This window comes from Ornithorhynchus anatinus, chromosome 3, assembly GCF_004115215.2.
Source record: "Ornithorhynchus anatinus isolate Pmale09 chromosome 3, mOrnAna1.pri.v4, whole genome shotgun sequence".
In the NCBI taxonomy this organism is placed as follows: Eukaryota; Metazoa; Chordata; class Mammalia; order Monotremata; family Ornithorhynchidae; genus Ornithorhynchus; species Ornithorhynchus anatinus.
Window position 1 is genome coordinate 120,442,593 of NC_041730.1, and position 15,384 is coordinate 120,457,976.

General features: G+C 54.3%; 1 protein-coding gene across 11 annotated transcripts in view; it reads left to right on the forward strand.

The window, feature by feature from the left end:
- The first annotated feature begins 617 nt into the window (after positions 1-617).
- CAMK2G (calcium/calmodulin dependent protein kinase II gamma) overlaps positions 618-15,384 on the forward strand; it is a 64,757-nt gene continuing 49,990 nt past the window's right edge. For 5 of the 11 annotated variants that reach the window (XM_029059936.2, XM_029059934.2, XM_029059938.2 and 2 more), the window contains exons 1-2: positions 622-795; positions 2,202-2,296. In XM_029059936.2, the coding sequence (XP_028915769.1) occupies positions 731-795; positions 2,202-2,296 (160 nt within the window). In that variant the 5' untranslated portion in view covers positions 622-730. Of the gene's footprint in view, positions 796-2,201; positions 2,297-15,384 lie in introns of all 11 variants that reach the window. The other 6 variants (XM_029059933.2, XM_029059932.2, XM_029059937.2 and 3 more) reach the window with 4 other exon arrangements.

The window sequence follows — 15,384 nt, forward strand, 5'->3', positions numbered from 1 at the left end:
GGTAGAGAAGAGAGGGCAGAGCAGAAAGCAGAGAGGACAGGGAATAGGGGCAGAGCAGAGGGCAGAGAGAGCAGAGCAGAGGGCAGAGCAGAGGGCAGAGCAGAGAGGGCAGAGAAGAGGGGGCAGAGCAGAGAGGGCAGGGCAGAGAGGGCAGAGAAGAGAGAGCAGAGCAGAGAGGGCAGAGAAGAGAAAGCAGAGAGGACAGAGAAGAAGGGGCAGAGAAGAGGGCAGAGGAGGGGGGCGGAGAAGAGGGCAGAGCAGAGACAGCAGAGAAGAGGGGGCAGAGAAGAGAGAGAAGAGAAGAGGGGGCAGAGCAGAGGGCAGAAGAAGGGGCAGAGTAGAGAGAGCAGAAGCAGAGGGCCGCCAGCCCCTGTCCTCCCGCTGGCCCCTGTCCCCGGTGGGCCGTGTGGATGCGGCGGGCTCTCTCGGGTCACCGAAGCCGCCGGCCTCCCCGGGGTCACCCCGGAGGGCCTGGGGGGAGGGCGGTCCTGGGGGCGGGCCGGGGGGCGGGCCGGGGGGCGGGCCGGCCGGGGGTGTCCCTCCCTTTCTCCCCGGTAAAGTCTCGCGGTGCTGGCGGGCTGAGCCCCGTCTCCTCCTCCTCCTCCTCGTCCTCCTCCTCCTCCTCCTCCTCCTCCTCCGGGGCCGGTGCGGGGGCCGGGGCCGGTGGAGCAGCGCCCTCGGGTGCGGGCAACGCGGCCGGCGCCCCCGGCCCGCCCTCGGCCCCGCCAGCATGGCCACCACCGCCACCTGCACCCGCTTCACCGACGACTACCAGCTCTACGAGGAGCTCGGCAAGTACGGCCCGGGCCCCTCCTCCTCCTCCTCCTCCTCCTCCTCCTCGTCCCCTCCCGGGGCCCTCTCCATCCCGGAGGCCCGGACGCTCCGGGCCTCCCCGGACCCTTCCCCGGTGCTGCTGCAGCTGGTGCAGCCGCCCTGGCCGCCCCCTCCCCCTTCCCTCCCCCCCGTTCCTGCAGTGGTCCCAGGAGCCGCAGCCGCAGCATCCCCCTCCCCGCCGCACCGAGCTGGCCGCTGCTGCAGCCCCCGCCGGCGCCGAGCCCGGACACTGCAGCCCCCGAGCCCCACCCTGCCCCCGACCCGCCGCACCGGCTCCTCCGGCCGTCTGTCTCTCTGTCTGCATGCACACACATGCATCTCTCTCTAGGCACCCAGACGCACACGCATGCATCTCTCTACAGGCGCACCCACACGCATCTCTCCATCTCCGCGCACCCACATGCATCTCTCCCTATGCACACGGACGCACACACATGCATCTCTTCCTATGCACACGGACGCACACACATGCATCTCTTCCTATGCACACGGATGCACGCACATGCATCTCTCCCTGTGCACCCGGACGCACCCACATGCATCACTCCTTGTGCACACTGACGCACACACATGCATCTCTCCCTATGCACACAGGAGCACACACATGCATCTCTCCCTATGCACACAGACGCACACACATGCATCTTTCCATCCGCTTGCGCACACACCCGCGGGAAGGAGAGGGCTAGAGGTTGGGGAGTCCGGTTCTCGGACGCAGAAGGTGCAGCTGAAGGGAAGCTTCCTGGCCGGGCTTCCTGGCGCTCCTTTCCCCGCCTGACAGGCAGACAGCTCTCGGACTGCCCTTCAGACCTTTTTATCTTTGGGGATGATGATGCTGCTGCTTCTGCTGCAGCCGCCGCCGGCCCCTAAGGGGGAGTCGGGGCGGTGGGTGGGGAAGAGGGGACAGGGACAGCGTGGAACTAAATTCCTGTGCCTTCTCTCCAGGGCTAGGGCTTTCTCTGGGGTTGGGAGACTGTCCTTCCTTTAGATGCTGCTGTCCCCCGATCATCCTGGCTCCCCCTCAGGCAGTCCCCCCAACCCACCCCCATCAATTTTCCGAGTTGACATGGGTAGGTTACTTGACCTCTGTGCCCCCCACCGACTGTTGCCCCAAGTCTCTCCGGGATGTAGGCCACAGTGCTGAGGTACAGTGGTGGGGGGGTGGGGGCCGAGGGTGTGTGTCCCCATCCGTCCATCCATGTGCATGTCCAAGTGTGTGTGAGAAAGACAGACCTTTCCCCAGTCCATTTCCATTTCCCAGTTCATGTGCCAGGGCCCTGGGGAGGGTGGTGGGGGGGGGGTGTAGGGGAGGATGACCCCTCCTGCCCAAATCTGCTATCCCACCTTTTATCTGTTTCTTCCGCCAGGGGGGCCTTTTCTGTGGTCCGCAGATGCGTGAAGAAAACCTCCACTCAGGAGTACGCAGCCAAAATCATCAACACCAAGAAGTTGTCCGCCCGGGGTGAGTGCTTTAGACCCGGTCCCCAGCTAGGGGAGTCAGGGACTCTGTCCTGTCCTGAGGGAATTGTGAGGCCGTGGTTTCCAGCAGCTCTTGGGAAAGGAGAGGCAGTCTAGGGAATTAGGCCAGGTTTTCCCCCAGAGGCCGTGGGCCTGCAAAAAGCAGGAGTAGAAGCTGGACCAGAAAGCTCTTCAGGGGGACTGGCATTTCTGGAGGAGAGGAAAGTCCTGGGGTGAGAAGGGGAGAGGGGATGGGAAAATGGTGGAAATGCTCGTGTGGCACTGGTTGCTGCCCTAGTAGGACTATCTGGGGTCCCTCATAACTGTGTATACGAAGGGTCTTGGTCCTTCCTTAGGTAGTACAAATTGGGCGAGGGAAGAGGAGTCGCAATCTCTGAGGGGCAGGGTTTTCTGGGAAGTAATGTCAATTGTTGATGTGCAGCTGTGGCTCAGCACGCTGTAGGGGTTAGGGGTTCCTGACTCGGGGGTTTGTGGGGAGGGGATTGGATCAGGTCCGACGGGTGTCGCTGCTTCTTCTGGGTCAAACATCAGTTCTTGGCCCATCCTGGCTGTGAAGACAGGCTCTGTCCTGTCCCGACTGCATCCCTAGGTGGTGTTGAGGTTGAAAACACAGAAAGACGGCAGTCCTGACAGTCACTGCCTCCCCTTGCCCGCCAGGCAGCTGAACAGACTCCCAGGGGGAGAAAAATCTGTAAACATCAGGGGAAGCTGGTACTGGCGAGGGCTCCTCAGGAACAAATCCTGCCAGATGAACCTGATTGCTTTTTTTGATCAAATTACAAAGTTAGCAATGCAGTAGCAGATGCAATCTCTCCTGAGTGGAGGAGAATAGTGAATACGCAGACCAGGAAACCTAATGTGAAGTGGCCTGGGCAGGAGGAGTGCTGCTACAAGACTGGGGGGGGGGTGATCCTGGCTTTGGTGCTCTGCAGCTGCGAAAGGGGCAGGAGGGCAGGATGTGGTGTTGTGGCTGGCACTCTGCCTGACTCTGGAGTCTTTGCTTAGTGGTCCAGAGGCTGGGGGGTCAACTGCACCCTGCATTTCACACCTCCAACATCTGCTCAAGTATAGGGCAGGACTCCCAGGCCTGACTACTGTGTTTCTGCAAGGTGAAGAGCAACTGACTCTATGCAATTTGAGGGTGTGAGCAAGGCTCTGGAGATGTGCTTTATCAAGTGAGGCAGATGAGGAGGACTGGGGGAGACCCAGCAGGACAGGAAAGCAATGTGGCCTAGTGGATGGAGCACGGGACTGGCAGTCAGAAAGCCCTGGGTTCTGATCCCGGCTCCACTACTTGTCTGCGGTGTGACCTTGGGCAAGTCACTTCACTTCTCTGTGCCTTGGTTACCTCATCTGTAAAATGGAGATTAAGATTTTTGTGCCCCACCTCATAAGCGTGTATCTACCGCAGTGCTTACTACAGCTCAGTGCCTGGCATGGAATAAGTGCTTAACAAAGGTCATTAAATTTAAAAAAAGGAAAGCCCTGACCATCTTGAGGACCTCTCAGCAGCAGGCAGTGGGTCCCAGTGGGGAGCATGGACCTGGGTGTTAATATTTCCAGATAGTCGAGGGTGCAAGGGGAGCCTGCAGCCAAGGCCAGCACATTCCTGAATCTCTGGGAAATGGAAGGCAATGGGAGTCGTGCCAGCCAGGCAAAGGGGCCGGGACCCAGTGGTGGCAGGATGAAGTGAGGAGCCTGGAGTTGAGTCTCAGGAAGCAATGGGCCCCTGCACCTGGGTGGTTACAGTTGCTCGGGGACCGTGAAGCAGGGATACGCCTGCTTTCCTGTCTAGGGCTGTTGGTGGTTGGGCTTTTCCTCCCCCGCTCCTGTGTGTGGTCCCCTGTCCCTGGGCATCTGCTATCAAGTTCATTTGCTCATTTGTTTCCTCTCCACTTGGGCACTTTGCTTCCATGGTGATAGTTGTCATAGAAACCTGTGGTTGGTCAGGGTCCTCTCCTCTCACTGTTGGGACTGTGTGAACTGAGAATCTTGCCCCTTCCCTTTCTCTGCCAGGGGTCATCTCAAGGCCACACCCTGTGCCCTGGGACAGAAGTCGGGGCGGGGGTGGGGGGGACTGGCAGAGGAGTAAGTGCTCAATAAATACCATTGATTGATTGACTGATTGAGGGCTATGAATTCATTCCCATCATTGCATAGCCAAGGCCAACAAGACCTGATGGGAACCAGGAGTTCTGATTCTCTGGATGGCTTCTTTCTTCTTGCCTCAGCAATACCTTCTTGCCTATGAGCCCACAGGGTGGGGGTGGGGGTACTTTCAGCTCAATGCTCTACCCTTGGAATCTGAGGATCAGTCTGGCTTGAGGCTGCAGTTGTGTGGAACTGTTTTCTGTAGAGCTCCAGCTCTCTGCTTCACCATTCTCCTGTTCAGAGCTCACCTGTCACTTGAGAGTCACAGAGGCTCCCTCCCAAGGTGTGGTATTTGTTGGGGGGGCTCCTGCTAGGGTTCTAGATTCGGCCCACTCTGGCCCTGTGTTTCCTTCAGGAACAGTGCCTTGGCCGAGGGCCCCTCTCTGGAAGGGTGGGCTCAGGCAGTGGATTGTCTGTCCTGGAGCAGCAATTCCCCACTCTAATGGGTGTGTGAGCCTTGAGTGTGTGAGTCAAGGAGGCAGGGATCTGCAAGCCCAGATCAACACAGCAGACGTAGGTGATGTGGGTGCTGTAGGTGAAAATTTCTGAGTGACAATTTCAGGCAGAGGGTGGAAGGGATTTGTCCATTTTGGGGGTGGGTAATGACACTAGGATTTTGAGGTGCCAAATATTGTGGGTTCGGGATGACTGGGGGTTCAGGAAAGGAGGACCCAGGATCATGGAGGTGGAGTGAGGGCTGTGGCGGAAGGACATAGTGCCATCCGGGGAAGTGAAGAAGGGGTAGGATACCATGCAGAGCTGCAGCCTTGTGGGGCCCTGATGTCAAGAGCATGGTTCTCCTGCAGCCGCTCAGTTTACGCTGTATATTTTATAAAGGTGCTGGAGCAGCTCGGGCTGGATTTCACCTTTCCACTGTCTGTCTAAGACGAGGCAGGTATTGGATTACCATACCCAGGAGTGTGGTGGGCATGCAGATGCGGTGGGCTCTTGGGAGCCCTCCTCAACAGTCCCCCCAAGAATCTAGATCAGTTGTTGTTTCTTCCAAGTCTCTGCCTGTTCCCTTTCTGTTTACGGATTTGTCTTTTCTTCTCCAGCTTGGAGAGAGGAATTGCTCTACTTTCCTTACTTCTGAGACCCATAATCACTTCTGAGAAGAGAGGAGTGTTTGTGGAAGGGTAGGGCATGGTGGGTTTGAGCTTCCAAACTCTGAGAAAACAAGATCAGGGCGACTCCAGCTGCGGAAGTAGGAAAACTCCAAACACTAGAGTAAACTCCAAGCACTAGAGTTTAGGTGTCTCTTTGGAGGAGGACACATCTTTTAGGAGGCAAAACTTTCAGTCAGTCACCCCATAAATCATATTTTCAATCAGTGGTATTGACTAAGCGATTACTGTGGGCAAAGCACTATACTAAGCGCTTGGGAGAGTACAGTGTAACAGAGTCGATAGGCACATTCCCTGCCCACAAAACTTGGGCTGGATTGGTGGGAGGGAAAAAATAAGGTGCATCCTGAGGGTGGCAGGGACAAGTTTAAGGTTTGGTGCTCCTGACTTGACTCCTTGGCCTGAGGGCTTCTGAGCTTGGCCAAGAGGTTGGCTAGGTTTAGGATAGGGCAGATATTGGTATCTGGAGGGATGGCCAACATGGCAGCTGGGCTCATAAAGGATGGCTTATACCCCTTGGTGTACTGCTTGTGTAGTTTAGTTGACTGGTTCAGGAGATGGGGGGCACTGACCCTACCCTGTAGCAAGCGTGGTTGGTAGTGATTGATTTTAGTAGATGTTTCTTATTCCCTGGCCTTGATTTTTGCTGACAGTCAGTGGTCTCAGCAAAGGGATGTGGAAAAGTGATGGGCATTTCTTCCCTGTAATAATAATTATAATTACAATAGAGTGGTATTTGTTAGGTGCTTGCAATGTGCCAAATGCAGGGGTAAGTACAATTTATGCAGAGAGGTCACAGCCCCTGTCCCACAAGGACCTCACAGACTAAGGCAGAGGAAGAACAGGTATTGAACCCTCAGAAGTGCTTAGTACAGTGCTCTGCACACAGTAAGCGCTCAATAAATATGACTGAATGAATGAATTTTATAGATGAGGAAAAGGAGGCCCAGAGAAGTTGAACGACTTGCCCAAGGTCACACAGCAGACAAGTGGCAGAGCTAGAAATAGAACCCAGGTCCTCTGACTCCCAGGGCCATATTGTTTCCGCTAGGCCACGCTGCTTCTCTACTGGGCAGGGTTGAGGATTGAGGATCGGGGCTGCCACTCATTTCTCGACTCTGGGCATAACCGCTCTAGGGATGGCTATGGAAAATGCCTTTTCACACACAACTACTGATATCCGAGCGCTTAACAGATACCATTATTATTATTATATCCACTGCCCTTGCTAGAGCTATGGGTGGCCCAGAATGTAGAGCCCTTTCAGCCCTGGCTCGCTGAAGAGGAGCACACTATGCTTCTCTGATCTAGGCCTAGGCTGTTTTCTTGGCCTACCGAGGGTCGAAGTTGCTTACTTCTCTGTCCCTGTATCACCAAAGTTGAGGGCGACCCTTGGTATTTTCCTCGGTATCTTGTCAACCGAGCCAAAAGCTCCTCCATCTGTGGGGAGCACTGGCTGGTATTTCCCCTCCCCGAATGCCCTATTGTTGCTGAGCAGGGAAGTGGGAGAGGGCCTCCTCGGTAATAGCAATAGTGGCAGTGTGTGGTGCACTTGTCAGGCTGGTCTCTAGAGTTTGCCAGATGGACGGTGTCTTGGCTGCAGCTGCTGCTCTGAACTCCTCTCCAGCCAGAGTGTCTGTCACTGACTGGTATGTTTGTGTGCCCCTCCGCCATTGTGTGCCTGTTCCCGTGTCCCACTTCTGTATGTGTATAGTGTCTGAGTCAGTGCTGGTCTGGCAGGCGGGCAGGCCGGCTGGCCGACTGGCCGAGAATTGCTGTGTGTTGACTGCCGGGCTATGAGAGGAGAGAAGGCTGTTCCTAAGCCTTGAGGCTGAAATGGGATCTGTCTGGATGGTGCCAGCAGAAAGCCCCCGCTCCCCCTCCCCCCGGGAGTTGGCCTGAGTAGCCCCTAATGACATTTGTGTCCCTTGTGGCATCCCTGAGAGATACTTTCCTGCTGAGGATCTGGGTGGGGTGAGAGACCGGAGGGCAGGAGCGTCGTTAGGGGAAGAAAGGTGAGGGACGCTCGCTTTACCCGCATGGTGGGAATTGAGGGGAGACCACACTAAAAATTGGGCTGTCGTGTGGGAGGGTGAGGAAGGATGACCACCAACACAGGATGGAGCTCCTCTGCGGCTCCTCTACTGCAGAGGCCGGGACGGCCCAGAAGAAATTCCTACTTCCCCTTTGATGCCTACATTGGTGTCGGTGACCTTGGGCAATTCACTTAATTTCTCTGGGCCTCAGTTTCCTCATCTGTAAAATGGGGATTTAGGTTATGAGCCCCATGTGAGATAGAGACTGTGTCCAACCCAATTAGGTTGTATCTACCCCAGCTGGATCTAGTTCTGAGCATGTAGGCTGAGGTTCGGTGCTGGGTTGGGTGTGGGCTAAGGGCTAGCATCGCATTTGGACAGTGCTACCCACGTTCATATTTGTAAATTATTTTTATTAAAATGTCTCCTCCTCAATGTAGGCAAGGAATGTGTCTACCAAATCTGTTGAATTCTACCAAGCGCTTGGTACAGCGTTCTACACTATACACAATAAACACTCAATAAATGCCATTGATTGATTGATTGATTTATGGGCCGGGGGAGAGGGGAGTGCATTTATCTGTGCACAACAGTCCATATGCGCCTCGTCTTTCTCATAGGGACTGCGGATTGCTGCTTGAGTGCCCTTGGTGCCTCAGCTGGCCCCCAGGGCCTGGAGATCCTTCAGCGTCAGTAGAGATGTGAGATGCTCACTTGGAAGGAGTAGGATGGACTGTGAAGGAGCCCCCAGGACTGGGCTTGTATTCCAGGCCTTGCTGCGGCTCTGCTTCTGTTGGGGGGATCCCATCCCGGAGTACCAAGGGGGTAGTGCCCTCAGCCTCAGGGGCAGATTTGGGGGGTGGGCTCGACATTCCAAGCTTGAGATGAGGAACACCTTGGAGTAGGGCGAGGTAGGTGACTGAATCTCTTTCCTGGACTAGGGCTGAGATCAGAGGCAAGTAGGAAAGATGGGCAGGAGTAGTGCCTTGACCCAAGCTGGTTCCTACAGAGCTGTGGCAGGTGGGCGGGTGCCCAGGCTCTGGGTGCCAGAGAGGCTGGTGACAGGAGCACGGAGGCACTTTGCACCTCTCGAGTGCCTCTCAGCTCGGCCCCCGCTGCCTACCCTTACCCAGGCATAGCTTAACCAGGATCAGTTGGGAAATAGAAGCACCCAGAGGCTGGCTGACTGGATGCCCATGGTTCTGCCACCCTGAGACTTCGTGTTTTCAACTTCTTGACCTTACTATTGCCCCGAGACTGGACCCTAGGGATGGTGGGAGGTGGTAGACTTGTCATTAAGGTCACACGCAGGACCTCTTCATCTTTGCCTGGAGAGCTGCTTTGCTTTGCATCTTTGCTTTGGAGAAGCAGCGTGGCTCAGTGGAAAGAGGACGGGCTTTGGAGTCAGGGCTCATGAGTTCGAATCCCAGCTCTGCCACTTGGCTGTGTGACTGTGGGCAAGTCACTTAACTTCTCTGTGCCTCAGTTCCCTCATCTGTAAAATGGGGATTAAGACTGTGAGCCCCACGTGGGACAACCTGATTCCCCTATGTCTACCCCAGCGCTTAGAACAGTGCTCGGCACATAATAAGCGCTTAACAAATGCCAACATTATTATTATTATTAGCTGGGGAGGAGAGAGAGGTGGTTCCCTTTCTCTCTTTCCTTTCTATGCCCTATTTCCCTAAGTTTCTATGTCTATGACATGGGAACGTGAATATGCATTTGGTATGCCTAACCAGCCTCCCAGTCATCCTGGGTCAAGCCTGGGTCATGTCTAACAACGTCACTCTGCTCCCCTCAGTTCCTCTCCTCTTCTTCCTGCTCCTCTCTTCTTCCCTCCCTGTCTGTGCCCTCCTCTCCTCTCTTCTCCCCTTTCCTCCATCCCCTCCCCCTCCTGCTTGCCGCTGGGCTGGGAGGAGCTATTTTTAGGGTCTGCTTCCTGGGATGTTTTACTTGGGGCCGGTTACCGTGAGGGAAATGTCACCGAGAGCGCAGGCAAAGGCTCTCAAGCCTCTTTCAGTGACCCTGTTGGTTCAGCGGGAGGCTTGGCCTGGGCCGTGGAGCACCAAGAACGTGATCCCCATTCCATGTGGGATGGCTCCCTGCCCCCTGTGAGAAGACAGCTACTTTGGGGGCAGCAGGAACTAAGCCCCCTCCCCAATCCAGGGCTGTCTCTCCGTTGATCCTTTAGGTCCAGTCACATGGCTTATGTTCAGGAGTCTCTGCCTGTCAGCCCTGAGACCCTAATCTCTGAGGCATAAGGATTAGGGTGTTTCTGACCCAGAAAATGATCCGGGAGGCCCGTGATACTCTTTCTAGATGTCTTCCCACTTCCTTAGGCCAGACCTGGAGGGCCGAAATTAAACTAATGATGATTCATTTAAACCCACTGAAATTGAAGCTTTTGTGTAGAGCGTGTCTTTTGTCTGTATGGGTGGCAGATCTCTGGTACCTGGTTAGGGGCTCTCTCCTAGATGTGGGTCCTGAATCTCCATCCTGCTTCTGGCCCTCTTCCCACTCACGTGGACTTTTTGCGGGGAGACGGCTCTGTAGGAGGGTTTGGAGTCTTTGTGACTGAATTTGTCCCTATGACTCCTGCTCCCCGGAGCCCAGGATCCGGGGCTGTTTATAAGTGGCTGGTAAAGCTGGATTAAGATCCCAAATCCCTGGCCCGCCCCCAGGGCTGCCATCACTCAGGGCAGAGGGTGGCAGTCTCTTGGGAAGCACAATGAGGGCACATGTAAGGAGAATAAAAAGAGGCTGCTTTTCTCAAAATAGCCTAACCTGGTCTGTGCATCTTGGGCATTTGTGAAGCAACGTGGCCTAGTGGAAAGAGCACAGGCCTGGGGATCAGAGAACCTGGGTTCTAATCCCGGCTCTACCATTCATCTGCTTTAGGACCTCAGGCAAGTCATCTGTGCCTCAATTCCCTCGTCTGTAAAAGCGGGGATTCAATACCTGTGCTCCCACCTACTTAGGTTGTGAGCTCCTTGTAGGACCTGATAATCTCTACAGTGCTTGGCACATATCATGGGTTTGACAAATACCACAGTTATTTTAGAAGTGTTCTCAGAAGATTTCATGTATAATCTCTCTTGTTCTTGTAGATTCTGGGGTGGGTGGGCAGGCAAGGGCAGCGGAAAAATTTCCTCGGGTCACAGTGGAGGCACTGAGAAGGACAGGTACTGATGGAAGTCACCTGGTGAGGCTGTAAGTAGAATCAGAGCATTACATGCAGAGCACTATACTAAGTGCTCAGGAGAGTACTAGAACCTAAGAGCCCTGACCCCCAGCCAAGCCCTGAAAGGTGGTGTCCATTTCTTTAGGGTTTCTTACCAAATCCACTCCTCAAGGATCTCCAGTGGTTGCTCATTTACCTTCATATCAAACAAACTCCTCACCATTGGCTTTAAAGCACGTAATCACCTTGCCCTCTCCTACCTCACCTCACTTCGCTACTCTCCTACTCCAACCCAGCCTGCACACTTCGCTCTTCTATTGCCAGCCTTCTCTCTACACTTCATTCTCATCTATCTTGCTGCCGACCGCTCACCCATGACCTGCCTCTGGCCTGGAACACCCTCCCTCCTCATAGCCGGCAGACAATTACTCCCCCCGCCACTTCAAAGCCTTACTGAAGGCACATCCCCTCCAAGAGGTCTTCCCTGAGTAAGCCCTCTTTTCCTCTACTCCCTGTCACTTCTGCATCACCTTGACTTGCTCTCTTTATTCATCCCCACCTCCCAGCCCACAGGACTATGGTACATAGGTGCTATTTATTTATTTATTTATTTATGTTAATGTCTGCCTCCCCCTCCAGACTGAAAGCTTATAGCTCGTTGTGGGTAGAGAATGTGTAGTTATATTATTATACTGTACTCTCCCAAGCGCTTAGTACAGTGCTCTGCACACAGTACGTCCCCAATTAATATGATTGACTGACTGACTGACCGACTGACAGGTGGGAAGAAAGCTTTGGTTTGGGAGGTTGACCTTTCCTTAGGCTGGCCTGGCAGACAAGGCCATCTGGAGAAGGAAGACTCTATGTTTTAGGACCAGCTGTGAGTGCAGAAGCTCAGCTGCTTCCCCTCCTTGCCTCAGTGACCACTCCCTTTCCACTGCCCCCAGTTCCATCTCGGACCACCTGGCAAGCCTGTGGCCCAGGCCAGGCTCGTCCCTGATCTGGCAGTGGAAGCGTCAGATGGAGTGGGGTAGCCCGCTCGGTCTCTCTGGACCAGGCTTGTGAGATGCTCTGTACCTTTATTCCTAGAGGCTAGGGGCAGATAGGAGGGGCTGGTGGAGTCTGCTTCTCCAGATCCCCCCAGTGACAGGGCTTTCTTGAACTCTGCTCTATGCCAGAGGTGGGGCGGACTGGTAGCAACCTTTGTGCAGAACCCATCCTCCGTTCTGGGGCAGAGAGTCAGGGTTCTTGCTGTGAGCAGAAAGCAGAAGCTACTATTGTTGCTGTTCTGTGGGGGAGCCTAGCAGTGGGCTGTGGTTGGAGCTGGGCTGAGGGCCGGTGAGGGGCGGGTTCCCGAGTGGCAGTAACATACAGGAGGCAGGAAGTGGCCCTGTACGAAAGCGGGAAGTGGCTGGTTGTCAAACAGGAAGGGGGGGCTGGGCCGAACGAAGGACGGGGAGAGGGCCCTGTTGCTGGGGGTGGGACATATAGGGACTTGGCTTGCTTATTCTCTGGAACAGTGTTGCTAGGAGAGTCTGTGAGAGTGCCCTCCACTCCCTTCCCTGCCTCGCGCCTCTCTGGCCCCCTCAGATACAGGCCTGAAACTGGTTTGAGTGATATGAGAACCACTGGGTAGAAGAAAACCACCTGGAATCTGAGTAGGACTGCGTATCTCCCCCTCTGAGCCAAATGTAGCCCTTGGTTCTGGCCCTTTTAGCTTTTTCCTCTCAGAAAAGGTAGAAGTGCTTAGCACACTGTCAGGCGGCCCTTAAATCCAGCTGCTGCTGAAGTGGAGCACACACCTCTTTCCCAGCCACAGCTCTGCCCTGGGCATGCTGGTGGATAGGAAATGAAGGAGAAAGAGACAGGAGACAACAGCTGGAGCTGCTGGGGAGAAGGCTGCGTCTGGACACAGTGTAAAGAGGCACTGATTGTGTGGTAGCCAGAAACCGCATGGCTCATTGAGCAAAAAGCATCATTATGGCAGAGTGCCATCGCCATCCCAGGACTTAGGAAGGAGAGAAATCCCAGCAGAGAGCTGGGTGTCCTGGGGCTGGGGACAGAGGGGCTCTTACGCCAATGATGGAGCCTCACAGACCTGCCCACACTCCTCCCTCGGGAAGTAGAGTCAGGATGTTTTCCCCACCCGAACCATGCAGAGGAGAGGCCCAGGGTGGAAAAGCAGCCTAATGGTCTAGTGGAAAGAGCACGGCCCTGGGAGTCAGAGGACCTGGTTTCTAATTCCAGCTCTGCCACTTGTCTGGCGTGTGGCCATGGGCAAGTCACTTCACTTTTCTTTGCCTCGTTTTCCTTATCTGCGAAATGGGGACTCAATACCTGATCTCCTTTCTACTGAGACTGTGAGCTCCATGTTAGACAGGGACTTTTCTCTGAACTGAATAACTCATATTTACCGCAGCGCTTAGAACAGTGCTTTGCACATAGTAAGTGTTTAACAAATACCATCATCATCCCCCTGCGTGGGCATGCAGCAGGGGCGAGGTCCACAAAAGCTGTAATGTCTGTCCCTGAGTCAGGCTGAATAACTTTGGTATATTGTACTCTCCCAAGTGCTTAGTACAGTGCTCTGCCCATAGTAAGCACTCAATAAATATGATTGATGATTGATTAATTGTGGGTTTGGCAGAGTATCTGTGTGCAGAGTTAGAAAACATTCCCTGTATCTCACTTGATCTCTGTCCGGTGGGACACCAGGTACTCGGGGGATGGAAGATATGGACTGGGATCCTGCTTGGGTCATCAAAGACTGCAGCCTGCATGTGAGCTAGGGCTACACCCTGGAGTGAGAAAGGATGCTGGGTCCAGGTGGATTGCAGAGAACCTAGACCTGGCCTCCTGGGAAGAGTGAAAAATCTACCCTGGGAGGCCTGCGGTGGTTTGAGAAACTACCCAATGCCCTGAGGACTTTGGACAAGTGGATTTTGTTGAGGGATGGGCCCAGTGTGGTAGCCCGGAGACCTGGGGCTGGGCCGGGTCCAGGCCATGGCCCTCTTTGGTGGTAGGCTGTGTTTATGTGGGGGTGGGAAGCAGGGTGGGGGCTGCCCACTCTGAGTCACTGTAATGCCTGAGCTCCCTTATTTTTAGTGCTGTTGCTGCCATGAGTCTATAACCATTAGCCAGTAAGAGACTTAAGTGAGGAGATAAACATTAATCTCCCTGGGCCTTCCCCCTCAGCTGCTGCCTCTGCATCTCAAGCTGCCATCCTCCCCATGCCAGCTTGGGTATACAGGTGCCTAAGTCTTGAGGTATAGAGGAGGGCAGTGATGATGCGTCTCTCGGACGGGGCTGGCTGTGCAGCTGCAAAGCCCACCCTCCAACCAGCTCTAGATGGGTGGTCAGCCTTAGAGAGTTTTGGGGTGGGGTGGGGAATAGCATTTTGACCCCAATCCTCCAGGCATCCAGCTTCCCAAGCAGAAGTGAGCACAGTAAGGGAACTCTTACTCCCTGTTCTCTCTTCTTCCTCTCTGCCCCTTTCTAGCTCTTTCATCCCTGTGCTCTATCTCTTAATTCTCACTGAGTAAGCTCAGTGCCCATGCCCTTGAGGAGAGACTTTAACAAGGTGGTCCAGGACCCGGGCTACCAGTCAGGCTCGGCCAGGAGCCATCAGGGATGCTGAAGCCTCCTCTTCCAGTGCCTTTACTGCTTTGTCCAGTTGCCCTAGACCGAGTAGCTATAGCCTTTCCTGACTTGGCCTGACTGCCGGAGAAGGTTGAGCGTGGATGAATCCATCCAGAAGCTTTGCCCATTCCTCTGTTCATAACTGGCGGAACGGTAGGTAGCCCAGCTGCAAAGAGGGACCGGGAAAGCTGCTGCTTTGCATTGGTAGCCTTGACTCCACCTTGGGCCTGCGCTAGTACATACTCTCTCCATCCTATGCCACAGGGCCGAAGCTGGACACTCCACTGGCAGGAGGAGGTGTGTGCACTCTGTAATTACCCTCTGGGTTCTTCCTGTCTGCTGGTATTCTGGCTGGGAGAGATCAGGAAGACAGGAGTGGTTAAGCTAGGTACTTGTAGTTTTGATGGATGGGGAAGATGATGAGCCTCCGCACTAGGCAGTGCTGCTTTTCACTGATCCCTCCACCAGCAAGAGTAAGAGCCAGGAGGGAGGGTCTTTCCTCCGATGGGATGCTCTGTGATGTTGGTGGTGTTTGGGAGGGAAAAAGGAAATTAAGCAGGATCTGGGAAAATTCTGTGCGAATATGATTGGGAACTTGGTTTCTGGAGGTTGAGAGTTAGGAAAAGGAGGAAAATTACCAGGTTCAAAAAAAAAGTCTTGTTCCCATCAGGAAGCTTAAGAGATGGTAGGGACTAGAGGAGAGAGCAAGTGACTGGGAGTAATGAGACATGGGTTCTAAATCCAATTCTGACTCTGGGCAACTTATTTAACTTCTTTGTGCCTCAGTTTCCTCACTTGTAAAATGCGGAAGAGAGAGCTTCCTCTTAGGGACTGGGTCAGGGACTGTGTTTGATCTGATTATCTTTTATCTATCCCAACACTTAACACTTAGTAAGTACTTAAATATCATAATCGTCTCGAGTGTCCTTAGAGGAAA